General features: G+C 38.8%; 1 protein-coding gene and 1 long non-coding RNA gene across 10 annotated transcripts in view; both read left to right on the forward strand.

Moving 5' to 3' along the window:
* Positions 1-12,984, forward strand: part of EIF2AK2 (eukaryotic translation initiation factor 2 alpha kinase 2) — a 65,125-nt gene extending 52,141 nt beyond the window's left edge. For 6 of the 9 annotated variants that reach the window (XM_055240701.2, XM_055240702.2, XM_063618152.1 and 3 more), the window contains 3 exons: positions 2,887-2,988; positions 4,669-4,722; positions 4,801-12,984. In XM_055240701.2, the coding sequence (XP_055096676.1) occupies positions 2,887-2,988; positions 4,669-4,722; positions 4,801-4,923 (279 nt within the window). In that variant the 3' untranslated portion in view covers positions 4,924-12,984. Of the gene's footprint in view, positions 1-2,886; positions 3,259-4,308; positions 4,723-4,800 lie in introns of those variants that run through there. The other 3 variants (XM_063618154.1, XM_063618153.1, XR_010115772.1) reach the window with 2 other exon arrangements.
* Positions 12,985-13,846: 862 nt separating this feature from the next.
* On the forward strand, positions 13,847-15,730 carry LOC134732513 (uncharacterized). Its single transcript, XR_010115773.1, has 2 exons — positions 13,847-13,970; positions 15,357-15,730. It is a non-coding gene; the product is annotated as an uncharacterized lncRNA (long non-coding RNA).
* The last annotated feature ends 76 nt before the right edge of the window (positions 15,731-15,806 follow it).

Genomic DNA, 15,806 nt, shown 5'->3' on the forward strand with positions numbered 1-15,806 from the left:
GAGTCACTGCCGTCCTCAAGGCAGAAAGCAATGGCAGAACCTTGTGATGGCTTTTACATGTTCTGCTCAGCGGTGGCATACATCACTAAACATCATTGCCCAGAGCAAAATGCATGGCCCAGCTCAAGGCAATGAGGGTGGGGAAGAGTAATCCTCTCACTAGGAGGCCAGCGCAGCATTGGGGGCAATCATACAACCTACCTCAAAGCCACTTTTATACTCTTCAAAATATATGTATATATATTTTTTGATTTATTATGCTATGTGTGTATATATATATATATATATATATATATATATTTTTTTTTTTTTTTTTTTTTTTTTTTGAAACAGGGTCTTGCTTTTCACCCAGGCTGGAGTGCAGTGGCACAATCATAGCTCACCACTGCGCAGCCACAACCTCCCTGGCTCAGGTGATCCTTCTGCCTCAGCCCCCTCAGTAGCTGAGACTACAGGCGCAAACCACCAACACCTGGCTAATTTTTTTTTTGTATTTTTTGTAGAGACTGGGTTTCACCGTGTTGCCCAGGCTGATCTCGAACTCCTGGGCTTAAGTGATCCACCTGCCTTGACCTCCCAAAGTGCTAGGATTACAGGAATGAGCCACGGTGCCTGGCCATATTGTTTATATTTTTGAAGCTTTGTCCAGAATCTGTATTGCATTTTGCTATTAAAATGAGATTCCACGCTTGAACCCGGGAGGTGGAGGTTGCAGTGAGCCGAGATCGCGCCATTGCACTGCAGCCTGGGCAACAAGAATGAGACTCCATCTGAAAAAAAAAAAGAAAGAGAAGAAATTCCATATCTCTAATTTGTTATTAGTGTAGCTGTTAATTTAAAAAATATATATCTTTATTTTTAATTGTGGAATAATATACAAACATAAAATTTACCCCCTTCACCATTTTTAAGTGTATAGTTTAGTGGCGTTAAATGTGTTCACATTGTTGTGCTTTCATCACCACCATACATCCACAGATTACTTTTCATTTTGCAAAACTGAAACTTTACATGTGTTAAAGAACTCCTATTCTCCCCTCCTTACAGCCCAATCAACTACCATTCTACTTTCTGTCTGTATATTTGACTATTCTAGATACCTCATATAAGTGGAATCATACAGTATTTACCCTTTTGTTACTGGCTTATTTTACTCAGCATAATATCCTCAAGATTTATCCATGTTGTAACATGTCAGAATTTCTTTTTAAGGCTAATTAATTCCATTGTATGTATACACCACATTTTGTTTGTCCATTTAGCCATCAATGGACACTTAGGTTGCTTCCACCTTTTGACCGTGGTGAATAATGCTGCTGATGAACATGGGTGTACAGCTGTTGATTTTTAAATATTTGTCTTATATATAGTCTTATTATTTGAATGTGATTTTTTGGGGGGTTGATTGCTTTTATTTTTCACCTTTTGGGTTGTTTATCCTATTTTAATTTCTGATTTGTAAATGCCCATTAAAGATTATTTTGCTGACGATACAGCTTTCAAAATACTATTTTGTCATCCAAGAATAAATATACTGAGCTATCTGATGGTTTGAGAGTCTAGAATGGAGAAGGCACGCACTTTTTCCTTTTGGGGAGCCAGTTGGCATAAAAAATATAGAACACAATAGGCCAATGGCTCTCTTTAACCTCCCACTCACTGCATTCAATATCTCCTGCATCCTGTATTGCTGCCCTCCCACTATTTGGTTAAAAACATTCATCATTGTACTTTACTTTCTATTATGGGTGTGTGTGTTTTTTTCCATTTAAAAACCTTGTGTTGGCTGGATGCAGTGGCTCACGCCTGTAATCCCAACACTTTGGGAGGCTGAGGTGGGCAGATCACCTCAGGTCAGGAGCTCGAGACCAGCCTAGCCAACATATTGAAACTCCATCTCCACTAAAAAATAAATACAAATATACAAAAATGAGCCAGTCATGGTGGCATGTGCCTGGAGTCCCAGCTACTCTGGAGGCTGAGGCAGGAGAATTGCTTGAACCTGAGAGGCAGGGGCTGCTGTGAGCTGAGACCACGCCACTGCATTCCAGCCTGGGTGACAGCGAGACTCCATCTCCGAAAAAAAAAAAAAAAAAAAAGCAACATTTTGTTGAGGAACAATTTATACACCATAAAATGCACAGATCTTAAGTGTATATTTTTTCATTTTGACAAATGCATATACCTCTGTAACCTATAAGCCTATAAAGATATAGACATTTTGCTCCTTCAAGCTCCTTTCCAGTCAGTGCCTCCTCCCCACTGATCAGAAGCAACCAGCTCTCTGAGTTCTAACACCATAGCTTAGTTCTTCCCGTTTTTGACCTTCATATGAATGGAATCATACAGTAGGTACTCTTTTGTATTTAATTTCTTCATTCAAAATAATATCTTCTGGAAAAACTTTGTTGCTCATACCAGCAGAGAATTCCTTTTTATTGCTGAGTCGTAGTCCATTGTATGAATATGCCACAATATGTTTATCCATTCTTCTGTTGTGGTCCTTTGAGTTGTTTCTAGTTATGGAATATTGTGAATAAATACGCTATGAATAGTTGCAATGCAAGCCGCCTACTGGGTGCTATTTTAACTGCTTTACCTGCTGCATCTCACTTACCCTCACAATCAAACTCTGTGGTTGATACTGTTGTTATCCTCTTTTTATAACTGAGATTATTCCCATGTCGATCGTTAATTTACACAGAGGATTCAGCTATTCGGCAGTACAGATTTGAACCTAGGCAGTGAGACTCTACAGATCTTGCTAATAAATAGACATTGTTTTGTGATGTAACATGTTTTGGTCAAATAACTTTTTTGGGCTTTAGAAGGCTGGATATTTATGTAAGGAGCATAAGAAAGGTAAATCTATTTTGGTCTCTTTAGATTTCTTTGCAAGACTATGGAAAGGAAGTGGACCTCTACGCTTTGGGGCTAATTCTTGCTGAACTTCTTCATGTATGTGACACTGCTTATGAAACAGCAAAGGTAAAATGATCTCAAAGAAAGAAACAAGAAAAATTATTGACTACCACCTTCAGAGTGCTGCTGCAGACAGTTCTTGTCCTCACGTGGGGATGGGCTTGAGCATATTAGTATCTGACTGCAAATGAAATATGAATTTTCTGCCTTCCAAGGTTTGGCAGAGACAAAACACTTTCTTAAAGACCAAAAATTTTGATCTTCCCTGGAAGGTAGTATATCTCATAAGACTCGTAAGACTTGTCAGTCAGTAACATTTTATTGATTGACTGCTTTGTGTAAGACACTGTGCTAAGTGCTATAAGGGTTGCAAAAATAAACAAGCCTTGGCCGGGCTCGGTGGCTCACGCCTGTAATCCCAGGTTTGAGAGGCCAAGGCGGACCGATCACTTGAATCAGGTGTTCGAGACCAGCCTGGTCAACATGGTGAAATCCCATCTCTACTAAAAATACAAAAATTAGCTGGGTGTGATGGCACACACCTGTAATCCCAACTGCTCACGGGGCTGAGGCAGGAGAATCGCTTGAACCTGGGAGGCGGAGGTTGCAGTGAGACAAGATTACACCACTGCACTCCAGCCTGGGTGACAGAGTGACACTCCATCTCTAAATAAATAAATAAATAAATAAATAAATAAATAAATAAAGCCTTGTTCTCAAGGAGCTTATTTTCTAAAAGGGAAGATAATATAAGAGAATGCCATAAGCATTTTAGGAGAAGACATGAAGTCTGTGGAAGCAGCCGGGAGGGAGATCTTTCTAGCTGTAGGGACGTAGGTTTCATGGAGACATCTAAGCCGGGCTCTGAAGAATCTGTTGGCTTCTAATAGTCCAAAACAGAAAAGGTGATTCTAGCATGGAGGCAGGAATGTACAGAGTGTATTTGAGGACAGCAGGCAGTGTAAGTTGTACTGGAGTATATAAGTTACAAGGAAGTAGTGGTTGGTGAGGCTAGAAAGATAGGTTGGGCTAACTTGAGGAAAAAATGTGGACCTTCTTGCTTAGGCAGTGGGGAGTCACTAAAGGCAGTAGGCAACTGGATATCCTACTCTGTTTTTTTTTTTTGAGATTGAGTTTCACTTTTATTGCCCAGGCTGTAGTGCAATGGCGTGATCTCGGCTCACTGTAACTTCTGCCTCCCAGGTTCAAGCAATTCTCCTGCCTCAGCCTCCCAAGTAACTGCGACTACAGGCGTGCACCACCATGCCTGGTTAATTTTTTTGTATTTAGTAGAGATGGGGTTTCACCGTGTTGGTCAGGCTGGTCTCGAACTCCTGACCTCAGGTGATCCACCCGCCTCGGCCTCCCAAAGTGTTGGGATTACAGGTGTGAGCCACTGCACCCGGCTGGATATCCTACTCTTAAGCTCAGGAAAGGGAACTTTCCTGGAGTCAATAACCTTATACTCTGTAAAACAGTTAGAAATACCTATCACTTAGGGTTCCAAAACGCATGAAGGGAGATTGTGAAGATGATGCACTTAACACTTCATGTCGTAATGCAAGGGTGGTTATTAGATTGGGGGTAGGGTAGGAGAGAGGGAATCCTGCTTGCTTCTTGGATAAAGAGACTTTCCCAAAAATCTGGAAATATCCTACATTCCAGGTGTTCCTCAGCCTTTAGCTCTGTTTTTCCTCCCAAGTAAATAATTTCCTAATATACACGTACCATTTTTTTTTTTTTCAGTTTTTCACAGACCTACGGGATGGCATCATCTCAGATGTATTTGATAAAAAAGAAGTAAGCACTTCAAAATTATCAGAATTTTATTTATTTCAGTGTTTTATTTCTTACTATTGACTCTCACTGTCATTGCAGAAAACTCTTCTGCAGAAATTACTCTCAAAGAAACCTGAGGACCGACCTAACACATCTGAAATACTAAGCACCTTGACTGTGTGGAAGAAAAGCCCAGAGAAAAATGAACGACACACACGTTAGAGCCCTTCTGAAAAAGTATCCTGCTTCTGATATGCAGTTTTCCTTAAATTATCTAAAATCTGCTAGGGAATATCAATAGATATTTACCTTTTATTTTAATGTTTCCTTTAATTTTTTACTATTTTTACTAATCTTTCTGCAGAAACAGAAAGGTTTTCTTCTTTTTGCTTCAAAAACATTCTTACATTTTACTTTTTCCTGGCTCATCTCTTTATTTATTTATTTTTAAGACAGAGTCTTGCTCTGTTGCCCAGGCTGGAGTGCAATGACGCAATCTTGGCTCACTGCAACTTCTGCCTCTTGGGTTCAAGTGATTCTCCTGCCTCAGCCTTCCGAGTAGCTGGATTACAGGCATGTGCCACCCACCCAACTAATTTTTGTATTTTTAGGAGAGACAGGGTTTCACCATGTTGGCCAGGCTGGTCTCAAACTCCTGACCTCAAGTAATCCGCCTGCCTCGGCCTCCCAAAGTGCTGGGATTATAGGGATGAGCCACCGTGCCCAGCCTCATCTCTTTGTTCTAAAGATGGAAAAACCGCCCCCAAATTTTCTTTTTCTACTACTAATGAATCAATCAATTCATACCTATTTATTAAATTTCTACTGCTTTTAGGCCAAAAAAATATAAGATTGTTCTCTGCCTCACATAGCTTACAAGCCAGTTGGAGAAATATGATACTCATAAAAAAAAAAAAAGTGATGTACAACCACTTGGGAAAACAATTTGGTATTATCTAGTAAAGTTGAATCCATGTATACCCACAAAGCCATCAATTCTATTCCTACATACATGCTTACAAGAATGTCCATAAAACCCTGTTTATAATAGCCAAAAGAACAGGGAACAACCATAATGCCCATCAAAAGAAGAATGGATTAAAAAAATTACATTCACACACAGGAGTACTATATAGTATTGAAAACAATTGAATTACAGCTAAATGTAATAACGTAACACAATACAACTCTCGGGAACATAATGTTAAGTGAACAAAGCAGGTTTTCAGAAAATATATGCAGAATAATTCCATTTATATAAAGTTCCAGAGCATGCAAAACTAAATCATTTTGTATAAGAAACCCAACAAATGTGATGAGACAACAATGGGAAGGAAGGGAATGAGAAATAGTAAATTCTGGATGGTGGTTATCTTTGAGGGAGGGGAATGATGTGATTGGGGAAATGGACTTTCAAAGGTAATGGTAACTTCCTTAAGCTGGATGGTAGGTCCACTAGTGTTTGCTGCATAGTTACACATTTTATCTTAAATACATTTTGTATCTATTGTAACAACTGTTTTAAAGAGAACTGTGCTGTAAGGCAGTAGCTAAAAACAGAAAATAGTCCATCGGGAAGGGTGAGATGGCTTTCTGCTGAGCACAGGGCTAGAAGTGACAGCCCAGTGGGCCTTCCAAGTATATGCCAGGGTGTTAGATGAGTAGAGAGGAGACCACCCAGGAAGTCTGGACAAGGGGCCTGGCATGAGCTCTGGAGAAGATATATTTGAGGAACATTGGGTATGTTAGTTTGTTGTCCTGAATTACTGTAGAGAATCTGAAAGATAATTTAAATTGCATCTTAGAAGAAGAGCCTGAGGGTTAATTTCAACTTAGGGCAATTGTTTTAGTTTGTTTCTTATTGGTTTAAATGGATGCTTGAGGCTGGATAATTTATAAGGAAAAGAGATTTATATGACTTACAGTTCTGCAGGCTGTACAAGAAACATGGCACCAGCATCTGCTTCTGCTCCGGCTGCTTCCACTCATGGTGAAAGGTGAAGGGGAGCCAGATGTGCAGAGATCATATGGTAAGAGACAAAGCAAGAGAGCGAGGGAGAAGGTGCCAGGCTCTTTTTTAACAACCAGCTCTTTAGGGAACTGATAGATTGAGAATTCCTGGCTTCCCCTCCCCAGCACACCCCACCCCCAGGGACGGTATTAATCTATTCTAAACACCTCCCATCAGGCCCCACCTCCAACACTGGGATCAAATTTCAACATGAGATTTTGGGGGACAAACATCCAAACTATAGCAGCAACCAACTACCATTTTAAAACTGCCATGTGATTTTAGGATTTTAAAAAGGGGCCAAATTTAGGTTAAGCAAAAAGTGAAAATACAGTAAGAGAAAATACTTTTATAAAGGCTTTAAAAAGTGTTCATAAAAAGCAGTTCATACATTTTTCACATAATGTTCATCAATAGATGCTAAAACTATTGGATGAAAAGCTGTTGTGGAATAGGATCTTCACAAGGATTTAAATATAATCCTACAGAAGATATATCAATTATACAGGGGAAAATGTACCTTTACAAGGGTCACCACAATAACCAAGTGGTTCAATTTAGCATCACCCAAGGTGGAACACCCTAACGTTATGCCCCTCCTGATGTGACTTAAGAATTTTACCTATTTAGTTTTCTTGCACAAAGTGTTAAACTGGAATTTAATCATGAGGGAATTATTAGACAAATCCTGAATGTAGTCATTCTATAAGACGATTGACTTGGGCTTCTCAAAAAGTCAGTGTCATGAAAAAAAAAAAAAAAGAGAGAGAGACTTGTAAGACATAATGACCAAATGCAGTGTTTGAATCTTTATTGTATCCTGGATATTTAAAAAGACAAAAGCTGGACGCAGTAGCTCATGCCTGTTATCCCAGCATTTTGGGAGGTCAAAATGGGAGGATGGCTTGAGCATAGGATTTCGAGACTAGCCTGGGCAACACAGTGAGTTCTCATCTCTACAAAAAATCAGAAAATTAGCTGGGCATGGTAGTATGCATCTGTGGTCCCAGCTACTTGGGAGGGTGAGGTGGGAGGATCACTTGAGCCTAGGAGGTCAAGGCTGCAGTGAGCCATGATCATGTCACTGCATTCCAGCCTGGGTGACAGAGTGAGATCCTATCTGAATAATAATAATAAAAAAAGAAAACAACAACCCAGCAAACAGCTATAAATATATCTTTGGGACAATTGAGAACATTCGAATATAGACTACATATTAGATAACAATGCCAAATAACTGTTTTCTCAGGTGTGATAATAGTATATGTAGAAAATGTTTTCTTGTTTTGCTTTGTTTTGTTTTTGTTTGTTTGTTTTGAAACAGAGTCTCACTCTGTTGCCCAGGCTGGAGTGCAGTGGCATGATCTCGGCTCCCTGCAACCTCTGCCTCCTGGGTTCAAGTGCTTCTCCTGCCTCTGCTTCCTGAGTAGCTGGGATTACAGGTGTCTGCCACCACTCCAGGTTAATTTTTTCTATTTTTAGTAGAGATGAAATTTCACCATGTTGACCCAGCTGGTTTTGAACTCCTGACCTCAGGTAATTCACTTGCCTTGGCCTCCTAAAGTGCTGAGATTACAGGCATGAGTCACCGCGCCTGGCCAAAAATGTTTATTTTTAGGCAATGCATGCACAAATATTTAGAGGCCAAGTGCGTCATGATGTCTGCAACTTTCAATGTTCAGCAAAAATCAACATGGAGAGAGAAAGAGGGCACACGTGGCAAAATATTAGCCATTGAACAATTGGTAAATCTAAACGACAGCACACAGGTGTTTGTTGTATTATTCTTTGAACTTTTCTGTAGATTTGGAAATGTTCTGCATAGAGAGAAATCTTTTTTTAAAAAAACAATATCTGGTTTTGATTAATGAGGCTGTATTCAAAAGAAACACTAAATGATGTGGCCATTTAGTGAGAATGTGGCCTTATCTTTACCTGACCTCATTTTAATATTCCTACTCTGGCTGGGCATGGTGGCTCACGCCTGTAATCCCAGCACTCTGGGAGGCTGAGACGGGTGGATCACCTGAGGTCAGGAGTTCGAGACCAGCCTGGCCAACATGGTGAAACCCCATCTGTACTAAAAATACAAAAATTAGCTGGGTGTGGTGGCAGGCGCCTATAATCCCAGCTACTCAGGAGGCCGCAGCAGGAGAATCACTTGAACCCAGGAGCTGGAGGTTGCAGTGAGCCGAGATCATGCCATTGCACTCCAGCCTGGGTGACAAGAGCAAAACTCAGTCTCAAAAAAAAAAAAGAAAAAAAAAGATATATATATTCCTACTCTTATGAAATGAATATAGCATTTCTTAGCAACTTCTATTTATTTGTGAGTATATATTTTCTTGGCCTCAAAATTAAAGTAAAAAGTATCCTCTTACTCAGAGGAGGACAGGGGCAAGAGCCTGGGACCTTATTTGCTAATTAAAATGCACACATACACACACACACACACACACACACACACACACACACAGAAATTTTGAGAGCCATTTTAATATAACTGCCTCCCTAGAAACATACCTTTTAGGGAATTTTTATCACTAAACCACATATTATTTAAATATGTACGTGTTTAACATAAAGACATACATAAAATTCACATGCATACTTAACACTTATGTTAAATATATTCAATGTATATACATATGTACACAATATATGCATATATACATGTGGGTATGTGGTATGTGTGCATGTGTGTGTATGGCCAGCTACATAATTTGTGGGACTAAGGGCAAAATGAAACTGTAGGGCCCTCGTTCAAAAATTAGGTGTGGGGTGCTTCTAAGCACAGTCTTGTGCAACTGCACAGGTTGCATGTCCATGAAGCCATCCTGTGTGTGTGCATATATGTGTATGAATATATATTTTATATAATATATATGCATGTATGTATCTGAGAAGAAATGTTTAAAAGACTACATACAAGCTTTTCCAGGTCTCTACTATCTGTTAACTAACTAGAGACATAACTCACAACATCCAGTCCCCACAGAGTGTTCACCATAATTTGAGATTCTTGGCATGTTAACTTTTCATTATGGAATATTGAATAATTTCAATATTATTCATACTTAAATTTTTTTTATGTTCAAACATTCACAAAAATAGAATAATGAAACTCTACCCATCACCCAGCTTCAACAAATATCAATACTTTACCATTCTTAATACATCTAACCCCTTACTTTTTGTTTGTTTCTTTTGGTGAAGTATTTAATTGTAGTTTTTTTTTTAAGAGACAGGATCTCACTCTGTCACCCAGGCCAGAGTACAGTGGTATGATCACAGCTCCTTGTAACCTCGAACTCCTAGGCTCAAGTGATCCTCCTGCCTCAGCCGCTTGAGTAGCTGGGACTACATGCATACACCAACACACCCAACTAATTTTTAAATTTTTTGTAGAAATATGGTCTTGCTATGTTTCCCAGGCTGGTCTCAAACTCCTGGCCTTGAGCGATTCCCCTGCCTTGGTCTTCCAAACTGCTGGGATTACAGTGTCCGGCCCTACTGGAATATTTTAAAGTAAATCTCAGGTGTTACATCACTGCACTTGTAAGTACTTTAAAATGTATCTCTAGCAGATAAAGTCTTTTTAACAAAACCACAGCATCATTGTCACACTCAAAAAATTCCCAAGATTTCCTTAATTATCATATAATAGTCTGTATTGTTTCTATCTCAAAAATACAGTTTTCTTGGTTGTTGAAATCTAGATCCAACATTGCATTTGGTTGATGTGTCTCCTTTACTCTGTAACATTTACTCCTGCGTTTTAGTTCTTTTTGGCTTTTATTTGTCCTGTGGAATTTCCTCCATTCAGGATTTGACTGAGGGTATCCCCAGAGTGTCCAGTTAGACCTAGACGCTGGATTTGATCCTGGTTCATTTATTTTCCCCCAAGAATATTCCATAGGTGATGCTATACACTTTCTCTTGCATCATTTCAGGAGGAACATGACATCTGATTGTTCCACTTTCAGTGATTTTAATATTGATCAGTGGGTTCTGGTGGTACCACCTACTCCAAAGTTTCTCATCAATCTTTCACCTGATGGTTTTAGCAGCTATTGATGATTGTTGCCTGGATCCATTATTTCATTTCAGGGGTTGTAAAATAGTGATTTTCTGGTTCTATCAAACCTCTTGCATTTATCATCTATGATTCTTCTTTAAGGAACTTTCTCTAAATCTGAATGGGAAAGATGGGATAAATATTTATCAAATTTTAGAGTGAGTTAGTGCCCTAGCAACCTCCAAAGTTGACAAATGAGTATTTCTTTAAAGCAAGGTATGGCCCAACCAATACTTTGAAACCAGCATGTTTAGAATAGAGCAGGAAGAAACTATATTTGAAAGGTCAGAAAGTGGAAAGATTAAGAGGGCCTGAACAATATGAGGACAGAACCAAGAGGAGTTGGCAACTAATTGGATGTGGGGATTAAGGAAAGGTAAGCATCAAAGATTAGCTCCAAGTTTGTTAGGAAGTGAGTAGCAGGATTCTGATGCCATTAAAGTAAATACAGGTCTCAGTCAGATGAACCCCAAGAGCCACATGTATTTGAGGGGTACTTTGTCTCACACTTTTACCTGTTACATGGTTTTCAGTAATTTAGAATTTAAGCCAGTAGTGGGGCTACTGTACATCTATCAACAAGGTGCGGTAGAGCATGTTTGGGAGGGAAGACGTTGAATCCCATTTGGTGACAGTGAGCTTGAGGTGCTGCCAGAACACTGCACTGAAGATAGGAGACTGTAGGAAATGCAAAATAGGAAAGGTCTCCACTTAAATGTTAACTCTTTCTCTCTAAACAGCCATCCAGGCCTCAATGTCTGCAGTTCTTGATCTGTGATTATGACTTATCCAAATCTTACATTTCTTAAAAATAGTCATAGATGAAGGGATCACAGTTGATAGATGTATGGTGACATCATTGGCTTAAATTCTAAATAACTAGAAACTGTATAATAGGCAAAACTGTGAGGCAAATAAAATGCTTCTCAAATATGTGTGACTCTTATGGGGTTAATTTGATTTGGACCTGTATTAATTTCTTATGGCTGCTATAACTAACAAATTACCACAAACTTGGTGGTTTAAAACAACACACATTTATTCTCTTTCTGTTCTGGAGGCCAGAAGTCTAAAATGAGATTCACTGGGCTGCAGTTCACTGGGCAAGGCCATGGTCCTCTGGAGGCTTCCATGATGCATCCCATATTCAGTGTTTCCTGAGTAAGCCCCACCCATGCAGGTCTGCAGTTTTACCTTAACAGGCTTTTGCACTCAGTGGCTCTCTCCTGTGGTTTCTATCTGAAATTCTCTTCAATTTTTTTTTAATAACAGCTTTATTGAGATATAATTCACATGCCATACAATTCACCTCTACAATATACAATTCAGTAGTGTTTACTACATTCAGAGTTGTGCAACCATCATTTTTCTCACCCCCAAAGAAACCCTATACCCATTAGTATTCACTCTGTTTTCTCACTCCAGGTAACCACTAATCTGCTCTCCATCTCCATAGATTCGCCCAAGCTAGACATTTCATATAAATAGAATCATACATGTGGTCTTCTTCACTGAGTATAATGTTTTCAAGGTGCATCCTACCTGTGGCATGAATCAGCATCTCATTCCTTTTTATTGCCAAATAATATTCTATCATAGGGATATGTCACATTTTATGTATCCATTCATCAGCTGATGGACATTTGGGTTGTTTCTATTTTTTGGCTACTATGAATAATGCTACTATGAACTTTTGTGTACAAATCTTATGTGGACATGTTTTCATTTCTCTTGGATGTATATTCCTAGGAAAATGGCTGGATTATACGGTAACTCTCCTCATAACTTTGCATATCAAAATTATATCCATCTTTCAGAACCCAAATTCAGTGTTATTTCCAAAGTGTTCCAACATCTCCCATTCAAAGCGAATCATCTTCTCCCTAGTACTCCCATTGTTTAGTACCTAATTGTTCTTACCAGTTTGTCTTAGAGCTCAGTCATTCCTACACAGCACTTTTCTTCATTATACTGCTAATTTCATTATACTGTAAGAGTGGGGACAAGCTGTTCCTCTTGTATACCACAAAGCAGTGAGTGCGCTGCTGTGAAGAAAGCAGGAACTCAAAGTTAAGGATTTTGAATGCTTAAGCCTATAAAATGTGTCTAATAAATAATAATGTTCATTTTCAAATTTCAACAATTAAACGTTTAACAAATAACACTTGAAATAAATGTTTGTTAGAAAAACCAATTTGGTATGTTAAAGTATTTATTTTGAATTTCAGAAACTATAGTATTCTGGATTTTTAATTAAGAAAATTAGTCATTTTAGAATTTCTAGATAGGACTTTGAAAATAAACATAGCACAATATACACAAAAGTAAATGACAACATGACATTAAATTTTACATTGTTTTGCAGTTTTTCAAATTTCCTATGAATGTTCTACAACAAATTTTAAAATTCTTTTCAATGTTTTGCTTCCCTTGGTGTTCATTATTGCCTATTTATAAAGTCATAAAAGGCCTAAAAATAAGTTTTTCCTCATATTGAAAGTCTGATTTTTTTTTTCCCTTAAGATGGAGGTCTCTCACTATGTTGCCCAGGCTGGTTTCAAACTCCTGGGCTCAAAGGATTCCCCACCTGAGCCCCCTGGGTAGCTGGGATCAAAGACATGCACCATTGCACCCGGCTGAAAGCCTGTATTTTTATCCTTTGATGGACAACAGAGGGATATCTCCCACTCTCTAAGCTGGTCTAGTTCTAGTCCTAGGCCTGTAAATGTAGACCACAATCCTGGTGAAGTCATGGGTTCCATCAGTGTTATTCTGGTATTCTCAGCATAATTGTCATGAACATATTTAAAATATTTTAGGCCACTGAGCAGGTGTGGGTTGTCCTCATAGTAAGAGGAGAAAGGGAAGCCGATTCCTGTCTAACTCCATTCCATCTGAAATTATCCATTTGGCTTTGGGATTTGACTGAATTTTGGTATGTTGGCTGAAATGACACCAAAGTATTGACTGTAATTGCAAGGGTAAAATGTACTCCTCTGTTTTATTAATAGCTACATATATATATATATATATATTTTTTTTTTTTTTTTTTTTTGAGACAGGGTCTTGCTCTGTCACCTAGGCTGGAGTGCAGCAGCATGATCTCAGCTCACTACAATATCTGCCTCCCAGGTTCAAGCAATTCTCACGCCTCAGCCTTCTGAATAGCTGGGATTACAGGTGAGTGCCACCATGCCCAGCTAATTTTTGTATTTTTAGTAGAGACGGGGTTTCACCATGTTGGCCAGGTTGGTCTTGAACTCCTGGCTTCAAGTGATCTGCCCGCCTTGGCCTCCTAAAGTGCTGGGATTACAGGAATGAGCCACTGCGCTCAGCCAATTTTATAATTTTTTTAAAACAAAAAAGTAAATATTAAACAATAGCATCCAACCATATAAACTTAAATATTTATATATATATATACACACATATTTACATTCATAAAAATAATGATTAGTTTTCTGGATGAAGAACTGAGGCCCAGAAGTTAACTAGATTAGTGGCTCAAGCTAGGCTGCAATTTAGAATCAAGGGCAGTGATGCCCAAGTCACAGTGACTAATGGCATCAGAATCTCTTGGGATGGGACCCTTTTATTATTATTTTGTAAAGCTCCCCAAGTTAAACTTGAAAAGTGAATTAGGTCATATGAGGTCAGAGATTAATACAGGTTGTACTACTGATTATCTTACCCTAGCAAGTGTAGGTTAGTTTTTACGATCTTCTTATGTATGCTGTTTCTAATAAAAGGGGTTGTTCTCTTGCTCAATCTAACTAAAAGGTGAGCTATAAAATCACACAGGTGATCACAACTCTATCCAAAGAATGGTGGTGCTCCATACTTAACCTCAGCGCTGGTTCTTATCCTCAGGTGCTTATCACTCATTCTTGGGACTTCAAAATAAATATATAAGTATCCAGGAACCACCTTAGCCTAGATAAATCAAAATCAATCACTAAGAGAGACACCTGAGCATATGAACTTTTAAAAAGGTTCATGATTTTGATGCCTCACCCTGGATGGAGCTTTCTCCTAGTATGCCACACGGTATGTCCTTAGCTGTATTCAGTAAAATTACAGGGAAGCAGATTTCAGTTTAAGAGAAAACAACGAAAACAATTTAGAGCTACCCAGTAATGGAATGGTTTTAAAGCAGTGAGCTCTCTGTGGCTGGAAGAATAAAAGCAAAGATTGAACTATCACTTGCTGGGAATGCTATCAAGGGATTTCCAAATTCAGTAAGTACTTGGATCACACAATATTTGAGTTTCCTCACAATTCTTAAGTTTCTCTAGCCAAAACTTCCAACAGATCACATATAATGGATATAGACATTGTCATGAAAACTCATGATTTTACCAGAAATTGTCAGTTATTTTGTCTGTAAAATGGATTAGAATTTAGTAGTACTGGTCGAACATTGCCTCTGACATCAGCCTTATTGAGGGGAATACTTTTCCCCTCCTCTTCATGCTTGGATGGAGGGAAGGGAAATTCTCCTTGCTCCTTCAAAGCAAGAAGTGTAGGAAAAAGCTCTCTGAACCCTCATTCATTCCTTCCCAACAGAGAACTGTCTAATCCCATGGGTGATACAAGAAGGAACTGAGCGTGCGTGGTCTAGCCGCTGGTGGTTTCCCTGACCTTGAAAGCTAACTGGTCTCAGAATGCAAAGATGGGCTCTGCCCCAACAAGGCAGAGACCCGCTGTTCTCTCCAACCAGGGAGAAATATTACAGTGTCTGATTGGAGAAAAAGTCAACCTTCTTCTCTATATCAGTTTATTCACTGATAAAGTGGATGTTTTTCTCTTCCTCTGACTCCCATTTCTTATTTCTCAATTTGTTCCAAAGTGAAGAGGGGAATAAGAAGTTACCTGTTGGTGTCCTTAAACCCCTCACGTATCATAATACAGCAATAAATTGTAACTGTCCATCTCTGTGATACTTGTGTCCTGAAATGCCATTGCATTATTTTTTTCAAGTCAATGAACACTCATATTCTAAAGTACAAAAAGAAC

Source organism: Symphalangus syndactylus, chromosome 14 (assembly GCF_028878055.3).
Source record: "Symphalangus syndactylus isolate Jambi chromosome 14, NHGRI_mSymSyn1-v2.1_pri, whole genome shotgun sequence".
In the NCBI taxonomy this organism is placed as follows: domain Eukaryota; kingdom Metazoa; phylum Chordata; class Mammalia; order Primates; family Hylobatidae; genus Symphalangus; species Symphalangus syndactylus.